Source organism: Zingiber officinale, chromosome 11B (assembly GCF_018446385.1).
Source record: "Zingiber officinale cultivar Zhangliang chromosome 11B, Zo_v1.1, whole genome shotgun sequence".
Classification (NCBI taxonomy): domain Eukaryota; kingdom Viridiplantae; phylum Streptophyta; class Magnoliopsida; order Zingiberales; family Zingiberaceae; genus Zingiber; species Zingiber officinale.
The window spans coordinates 23178377-23188238 of NC_056007.1; the positions used below are offsets into that span (position 1 = coordinate 23178377).

The 9862-nt window shown below is 33.3% G+C and overlaps 1 protein-coding gene across 1 annotated transcript; it reads right to left on the bottom strand.

Moving 5' to 3' along the window:
• Positions 1-1030: 1030 nt before the first annotated feature.
• On the bottom strand, positions 1031-4274 carry LOC122033463 (transcription factor GTE1-like). The gene is made up of 6 exons (XM_042592486.1): positions 3973-4274; positions 3537-3767; positions 3266-3364; positions 3014-3072; positions 1708-1858; positions 1031-1387 (listed from the first exon to the last, which is right to left on the bottom strand). Exons 2-6 carry the CDS (start codon positions 3750-3752, stop codon positions 1229-1231), a joined length of 684 nt encoding a protein of 227 aa, XP_042448420.1. The 5' UTR covers positions 3753-3767; positions 3973-4274; the 3' UTR covers positions 1031-1228.
• Positions 4275-9862: the final 5588 nt, after the last annotated feature.

A 9862-nucleotide genomic window follows, 5' to 3' on the forward strand; every position in this document is an offset into this window, starting at 1 on the left:
AAACTTTGAACAATCTTCTAGTAAAATAATATTTTTATGAGATGTTGTTAGGGTGGTAAATAAGTCAAGCCGAATCAAGCTTTGTGGTGTTCAAGCTTATTTGATAAGGTAATCGAGTCAAGTCGAGTCGAGGTTAAAATAAACCAAGCCATTAAAATGATTGTCAACTTTGACTTGATTTTTTTTTATGACTTTGAGCTTTCTTTGAGTTTGATTTAAGTTTGATTCATTTAGATATTATCAAGCTCTCAATTCAAGATATTGAAACTTTTACATTTTAAGGTTGTTTAATTAGTTAGCGAGGTTGATAATATAAATTTGTTTGTTGATTTTGAAAGTTTCTTTATTTATTTAGCAAGTTGATAAGAATTTTATTGATAAACATGATTCACGAACGTTGTTCACGAATATTGTTCACGAACGTTGTTCATGAATATTGTTCACGAATGTTGTTCACGAATATTGTTCGTGAATATTGTTCATGAACGTTAACGAGCTGAACACATATGTGTTCAAGCTTATTCGTTTAGTTAAACAAGTTGTTTAAGTTTGCTAGGTTGCTAGGAGCCGAGCGGGTGCTGGTCTCCGGGCGGCCTCCGGCCGCCCACTCCGAATCAAATTATAACCTAGAGGGGACGGTGAACTCAAGAAGAGATTATAATCAATTGCGGCCTGATTGCGACTACGATCGTGTCGTAATTATAAGTGGTTCATCTCCTAGTCGATAAAAAAAAAGGACCGAGATCTTTCTCTAGTTTTTATTCAGGATAATTGTTCATAGCTAGCCAGGAGGAAGAACAAAAAGTTATTCCGTCCAATTTCGAGACGACGAAAAAAAGAGAAAAAAAATCTGCATGTGGATTTAAAATCCATCCGTCGTTTATTTTATTTTATATTTTTTTTTTGATAGGTAAACGAGAGAGAATGACTCAACTCTCATGGATGCTTCCGAATATACCACAACACAACAATTTGCACTGCCATCAGAACAAACAATACAAATTATTACACAACCAACATCATGACCGCATTGCTAAACTTGATTCGAACTTTTTTCGGTATGCCAGAAATACCACTAGCAAAAGCTGTTTAAAGGCAAAAACTTCTTTCAAACATCTTGGGCAACAAAAAAGGCAACTTGTTTCAAAAGTTCCTACTAAATTTCTTCAGCAACAAAAGTTAGTTGCATTTACATGTATGACATTGAGCAACATCATAACACCGAAAGCTATTTGTTTCTCTTCTTCGCTGCACTCTTCACCAAAGCTTTGCAAATAATCTCTCTCTTTCTCTTCAAGTTGTCGTTAGCCTTTACCACAGAGTTCTTTGCTTGATTCTCTAATACCCTTTTCATGAAGAATTTGAGCTTCCACAATGTGGTTTCACTCTGCAGCAATACAAAGATAAGCAAATTGAATTCACTGATCAGCGAGAATGAAGCCTCAAAGAAGGCTGCTATCTGAATGACATAATAAGAACATGTTATCAATGCAAACTTGAGATCGGTATCTAAAACGCAAAGAGCAAAGTTAACCACTTTCTGCACATCTGTGAAAGAGGCATAGGCACTATTTTAATAGCATAGTGGTTACAAATGGAAAGGTTTTCAATAACATGGTGATCCACTAGCAAGTTACAAATTCAATCCAAAAGGCCAGTTTTTCTGGTATAGCAACAAAATATGAAAGAAATAAAAAAGAGAGATACCTGCGCATCCAAATCGAGGTCCACTACTTCGCCAGTGGCTTGGAAACTAGGATTGTCTTCAGTTATAATTTCTAAAGCCCTGTTAAGATCTTCAGGGGATAAAGTGCTCAGGCCAACCCCAAGTTTCCTTTTCTCCTCTGTAGTCATTTTTCTGAAACAAAGAAATTTAAGCATTCGTCACACCATCATATTCGTAGTTCACTTTCACACTGCTGGAAAAACAATACGGGTAGACTAAATGGAAGTAACAATAACCAGTGTCCTAAAATAACCTCATGTTGCTAACAAAATAATAGATTAAATTTTCTGAAGGGAAACTGGTATTTTAATGTTCATTAAATAAGTGGAAAGAATTTTTATACAAAAGCAAGGGGAAGAGCAACAAGAATTAAAGAAGAATTAGAATGTTCATATATACGTCATTCAATTATATATTAGATTACAAACTTTCAAGTTTGAAATAATCTCTATTTAAGTGGGATGTAATTTACATAATAACTTTGTTTTAACTTGGTTTACTATGGAGTTCAAATAACAATTAAAGTTAGTTGTATGGAAGTAAAGAGACCAAGGAAAAAACAATTATTTTAAATAGGATGAATGGTTAATATTGATGGCATAAAGCAAATATATCATGTTATAAAGATCCTTTCAGTTAGCGCAAAGGAAGGATATCATTTTGCCAGCCGATTATCGTGCTGAACATGTATATGACATGTATGCTCAACTATTCGACACTTTCATTGTGACACACTCCAGATGGCATGAGAAGATGGATAGGGTTAGGGAGAGAACTCATCAAGACACAAGAAGCCAGATAGGATTCCTCTTCTTGATGCCTTCATACTAATCCGAGCCACCAGCACTGTCAATCAGTGTGCCAACAAGGCATCAACACAATATCATCTCTGCTGGAGTTAAATATCCTAGCTAAGACCAATACTTTGAACCTTGATTAATACTATACTAAAATAATGAATTTTCCCTGGAGTTCCATCTGCCCTAACATTCTACCTGGTCGCTAAATTATGTTACAAATAATATTTTAAGATCTACTGTCTGGCTGATAATCTTTCTCAATGGGATATCTTGCTACTTAATCACTAGTTTGTAGCCAAGAACCACACAAGGGCAGGCTACTTTTTCTAATTCTTGCCCTACATCTGTTGAATGATCAACTTCTAAATGTCAATAGTTGCTCAACAGTTTAGCTAAATTAAAGCATTCAAACAACAAAGCAGAAAAAGCTGCATGTTTGTGTATATCGTACATTCTATAAGGATGATGATGAGACAAAATTGTTTACCTGCATTTCTCTATTATCATCGCCCTTAGATCTTCCAATTGTGAATTGAGTTCATCAAGCTGAAAATTGGATTAAAAGTTATGAAAAAAAAACACAATTGTGCTCTAACATGATTAGTTTCTGTAACCTGGTGAAGACCAAGATAACATTTACATAGTCATATGACTCCAGCCTCTCCACTAGAGTAAAGAACTACAACCACTACCAGAAATGGAAAGTAACAAGAACACATTTTGAGTATACAAAGATTACCTCATTATATGTCTCTCTAGCTATTTTTGCATATGCAGGCTTTCGAGAATTACGAATATTTGAATGAGTTTGAGCTCCCTCATCTTTTTGTCTTGCTTCCTGGGAAGTAAAAAATTCAGGAAAAATCATAAGATAAAACAAAAAGGTATTTACAATGACAGATTTGATGCCATTAACAGAGACTAATAGATCCATGAAGAAAATGGAAAGCAAAATGTTACTGGAAGATAAAAAGAAGATGGGAGAAGAAATAAGAGTAGCTCAACTCAACCTCTTCAACAACTTTAGGTAGCAATTGCAGCCACTTCTCTTCAAAATTTTCCAGCGATGACTTTGCCATAACATGAATATCACTTTGATCATCATTGTGTTTCATTGCATTAGTGAAAACCAATCTTGCATCAGCATATATTTCACGAACATTCTTATACCAACTGCCATCCTTATCCTTAGCTTCCATCTGGCTCTTGATTGTACCAGAAACCATGGGTTTTGTAGCGATCTAGAAGCACAGAAGGATAAAGTAAAATATTGGGGGAAAAAAGACTTAAAAAGTATACCAACTGAATTTTTAAGGGATTGCTTCTAAAAACAACATTGAATACTTCTAATCAATTGTTTTCACCAGTGAAGAAGCCGACAGATACATTTCATGGAGCAATGACTTCAGACCCCGAGAGAGATAGGGATAGAGAGAGATGAAAGACCTGAGTCCGGACGGAGAGTAGGCGAGCACCACAGCGCGTTGGAGGTTCGATCGGAGGGTCCGCTGTCCGATCCAAGCACGGCGTCGTGAAGGGACGGAGGAATCGGAAAAGGAAGGAAGAGAGAGAAAAACGGGGATCTAAGATTTCCAGAGAAAGGGTGTGCTGTCGCCGCTGCCCTCGCCGGCGGCTTGATCACGCTGCTCTCGATTGGGATCAGGGCGCCGATCGGGCGGAGTCGCAAGAGAGACGAAGAGAGGGGAGGGGAGAGGGGACGAAGAGAGTCGTGCTCTCACATGATTAATTTTCTTTTCTTTTATTGTTGTTTTTTTCTATTTTCCTTTTTTTTAGTATATTAAAAATATAAATAAAGTTTTATTAAAATTGCTTTAATTATAATTTTTAATTTTTTAAAACATTAATTAAAAGATAAAAAATAGATAAAAAAGAAGAAGAAAATAAAACGCAGAAACGGATTAATTCTATCTATATTTATCTCCTATATTGATGGGACAGGCACCAAGAGACAGTTAAGATTATATATATATATATATATATATAAAAGAAATCGAAAATCTAGAAAGATAGAAAAAAATTGCCTTTGATTCTCTGCCCCCATTTATATATATATATATATATATATAGAGAGAGAGAATTGTTATTTTACGGACTATTTCCTACGGATTACTATAGACCTTGTCATGTCATTTTCTTTTTAATTTTTTAAATGTAACTTTTTCTCTTTTCCTTCATTCTCGCTGAAACAATTTGTTCTCACCAAAACTCACCGCACAGCTTCGCCCACCAGCCACTCGCCTTGCCGCCCACCTCCTGTCCACCGCCGACGGCCTCTGGCCGCTTGGACCCACCCTAATGCTGTAGCATGGGGGGAAGGTGAACCCTTAGGGGGATCGCGACATGGATTTCAACCGCAATCGCTAATGGATTCCGGCGAGTTAGGCACGGTGGGCGGGCGGTACGGTGGGCAGGCGGCCGACAAGTGGCATGCAGCGAGGCTGTCATGGTGGGGGATTGCGGCATGGATTTTAGCCGCAATCGAGCTCGATCGCGTTGGATTCCAATTGCGATCCGGCTTGATTGCGACCATAATCTGTGCGATCACAGTCGGAATCCGATCACTGTCAGACCCTGATCGGTTTACGACCAGATTGCAACCGGAATCCGGTCAAAATCCGACTCGATCCGGCCGCCACACTAGCGACCGCAATCATGGCTGGATTTCAACCGGATTGTCGTCGGGATTCTGGATGCAATCCGACCGGCAGTGGGGGGGCGGTGGGCAAGTGGCTGACGGTGAGGCTGGCACGATCACCGCCTGGCACGATTGTCGCTGGCACGATTGGTACACGAACAGTGGTTTCGGCGAGAGGAAACAAGGGGAAAAAATGCAAATAGAAAATTAAAAAAAAAACTGACATGGCATGTCCACAAAAGCAGTCCGTAGTAAATAGTCCGTAGCATAATATATATATATATATATATATATATAAAATTTTTCTAATTAGCATATTGAAAACAAAAACAAAATTGCACCACTCTGATTTTAATTTTTTTTAATACATTTTAAATATATTTTTTTAATAAAAATCAAAGTTAGTGTATTTGATGAAATCCTATATTATTGTGGTGCAACTTTACTTTAAAAAAATAATTAATTAGATGACGGATTTATAGCATAAAAGTTTTTCACTAGATATCAACGTAGATTAAGAAATATTTATAATGGGTAATTCAAAAGTCTAATATTTTTTAGTTGCAAATTTTATTTGGAGAAAAAATATGTCATAGCTGAGAATTGTGGGTGTCTGGGAGATAACTGAGCACTCTTACCGTTGCACCATAACCATGAGGCCAAAAAATGATTAACTGGATTGGATTACGTCAAGCCTGGGATGATCGGCTCGGCTCCCTGAAAGTTTTCCACAGATCATCAGTGTAAATCGGGAAACAATTACGACTGATGGCTTAGAAGCCAAGTATTCCTTAGTTGCAAGTGTTGGATCGAATTTTACGCTAGAGGGGGGGGGGGGGGGGGGACTAGCGTTTTAAAACCTTTCGAGAAGAGTTAAGCGCAGCGGAAAATGAAACAAGGAAAAATAGAGAAGACAGAGACACCAAGCGTTTTACTTAGTTCGGAGCCTAGGTCGACTCCTACTCCAAGGCCCGTGGTCGTTGACCACTTTCGGTGGGCAATCACTATCGATCCGTAAAATGATTACAATTTGAGAGTACAAGTATTAAATGAAGAACAAGTATACCGACAATACAAAGATGAAGAAATTAGATGTCGGATGTCGGAGTAGCAGAGCGCAGTTGAAGACTTCGAAGCAGCGTACAGGAGCACAAGATCTTCTGTTCGAATTATTGTTGAGACTCCTCCCCGAGGCTCCCTTTTATAGGCTCTGCAGCACTGATCCAGAACCTTGAAGTTTGGGATCAACTTTGACCCGAAGCGGATCGGTCGATCGATCCCCGTTTCGGTTGACCGATCAGACGATCTTCACCTCATTTGATGCGCTCGCTCCGCTTCGCTCTGGTCAAAGCCTATCCACGGTTCGGTCGACCGATCAGCTACTCTGACCCGGTCCATCCGGCCTGATCCAGCCGACGATTATCCTTGGTTTGGTCGACCGAACCCAAGGTCCGATCGACTGATCCCCTAGCCGAACCTGGTTCGCTTCCTGGAAATTTTATCTGCTGCTTTGGAGGTTCGGTCGACCAATCCAAGTGTTCGGTCGATCGATCCTGGTCAGTTCTAACCTGCACAAAAATATTAGTCTCCTGCAAAACAGAGTTAGAACAGAATAGATAAAAAGTAGTAATTAGATTCCGTCTCACCGAGACCGGAATCTAGTAAAGATCTCGACTTAGAGTACCAAACTAGCTCTAGGTCTGATCGGTGCCTAAGTTCCCTTCCCGGGAACGCGTCCTCACAGTCACTCCAGTGACTTACCTCACTTACCTGCCAGACGTCCGGTTAACCCTTCGATCCATCTGGACTTCGTGCCAAATGTCCAGTCAGCCCGTCGACCCATTTGGACTTCGTGCCAGCTATCCAATCAGCCCGTCGACCTAGTTGGGCTTCGTGCCAGACATCCGGTCAACCCGTCGACCTGTCTAAACTTCTCCTGCACACTCGATCAGAGTGTTAGATCAACAACAAAACTAACTTAACCTAATTTGTTATTCATCGAAACCTTAGTTAGACCGTTAGTGCTAATCGCACCAACAATCTCCCCTTTTTTGATGGAATGACAAGCTGGTTAAGTTAGTGAAAAACGATATGTAAGTAAAAACAATTAATTTTGGTTTAAGTTAGCTTTTTGAGTTTAAGTTTTTGATGTTCAACTAACTTAACCACCAAACTCTCCCCCTTTGACATTCATCAAACATAAACCTTGATCAAATAATCATAAATACTTTAAAACTAATAAGAAAGATAACTTAGACTCAGGGGAGTTAAATAATTAAAAATTTACTTTAAATAATATCTGTGATCCTTTTCAAAATAGCTAAGTTATAAGAAGGATAACTTAGAGAGATTAATTTTTTAATAACTTTTTCAAAATAGCTAAGGTTTGAAAAATGGCTAAGTTAGAAAAATAACTTAGAGAAGTTTTACAAAATTAACCTAACTTTAAAAAAATAAGTCTGCAAGCTGAAAATAAGTTAAGTTTTAAATCTAAGTATCAATAAAAACAAAAATAAGTCAGATTAGATGTAAAAGTTAAGTTTTGAAACACAATAGCTAAGTTTGTGAAAAATAGTTAATTTGGTAAAATAGTCGAGTTTTGAAAAATAGCTAATTTATAAAGATAACATTGGAAAGTATAATTTCTCAACCTTAAGAGTTAATTTTTAAATAGCAGTTTTACAAAATTAACTTAATTTTCCAAAATCTAATTTGTAGACTAGAAAAAAAAGGAAAATCTAATTTTGAGAAAAATATTTTTTCAAAGATAACTTAGAGAGGAATTTTCAAAATCATAGCTTGCAAACTTAAAACATTCAGTTTAATCACTTAAAGAATTTTATTTTTTAACCTCAGAATTTTTTTTTGAATTTTCAAGACTAAGTTAAAGCTGTTTTCCAAAAACTAAGTATATTTTTTTTTAAAAAAAAATAGAGTAGAGTTCAATTTTCAAATTAAATTTTAAAAAGTAAGTAAATTCTGATTTTTAAGACCAAGAAAAAGAATGTAATTTGCAAAATTAAGTTTGTAAAATCTAGTTTACATAACTTAGTTTGTAGAATTTAATTTTTGATTTTAATTTTGAAAAAAAACTAAGTAAAAACATTTAAAATTTAAAAAACAACTTAGTTTTTAAAAGAAACATACTTAGAATAAAAAAACATTTTTCAAATACTTATTTTAAAATAATTAAGTCCTCCCCTGAATCCGACAATTATTTAAAATAAAACTTTTGAAAATATATTCTAAAAATAAGATTTTTGAAGTAATTTTTTTAAAAATAAATTGAGGTAGAATTTTCTAAGGAGATTTTAAAGAGAAATTTGAAAAACATTTAAGGAGATAATATTTTAAGTAAAAAATAAATCTCCCCTGAATTTTATACTCTTTTAATTTATTACTCTCCCTTAATTTATTACTCTTCCTTATTTTATTACTCCCCCTTAATATAATGCTAAGGTTTGAGTGTGTTAAATTTCAAAGCCCTAACATATTTTTCTAATCTAGTAACACTTATATTATTTACATAATTATCTCTATATCTTTGGTATAATTGTTTATTTGAGTTTGATTAATCAATAATTAATTTTAGATTCAGTCGTTTAAACTTTAGTTTAAGGTTAAATAAGATAAGATTTTATTAATTCAAACCAGTTAACCATTTTTGATTAATTTTTACTTGATTTAATAATTTAATACTTAATAAAATAATCTAGATTTTGTATTAATTGTCTTATTATCAATGGATTGAAACTAATAGTTATAATTTATAATTTGTTTTTCATTTACTTAATCTTTAAGTTTTGATTAAGTAACTTAAGTTATACTTAATTAGGATTAGGTAAGTAACTAAAGTGAATTTAAGTTTTGATTAACTTAAGTGTCTTAGAGTTACAATGACCTTTAAAGTCTTTTAAAATGATTTTTAAAAAAGTATTTTAAATGTTTTTTAAATGTTTTTTAAAAGTTTTTAAAAAAATTTTTTAAAGAATTTTTAAAATGATTTTTAAAAGAATATTTAAAATGTTTTTTAAAAGTTTTTAAAATAATTTTTTAAAGAATTTTTAAAATGATATTTAAAAGTTTTTTAAAATAATTTTTTAAAGAATTTTTTTAAATGATTTTTAAAAGTTTTATAAAATAATTTTTTAAAGAATTTTTAAAATGATTTTTAAAAGTTTTTAACATAATTTTTAAAAGTTTTAAAATAATTTTTAAAAGAGTTTTTAAAATAAATTTTTAAAGAGTTCTTAAAATAATTTTTAAAAGAGTTTTTTAAAGAATTTTAAAATAATTTTTAAAATAATTTTTAAAATAAATTTTTAAAATGATTTTTAAAGGATTTTTAAAAGAATTTTTAAAATAATTTTAATAATGATTTTTAAAGAATTTTTAAAATAGTTTTAAAAATGATTTTTTAAAGGTTTTAAAAGATTTTTTAAAATAATTTTTAAAGATTTTTTAAAATGTTTTTAAAATAATTTTTAAATAATTTTTTTAAATGATTTTTAAATTATTTTTAAAATGTTTTTTGTATAAAATATTTTTTAAAGAATTTTTTTAAAATGATTTTAAATAATTTTTAAAATATTTTTTAAATAATATTTAAAATAATTTTTAAAATTATTTTTAAATAATTTTTTAAGATAATTTTTTAAGAATTTTTTAAAATGATTTTAA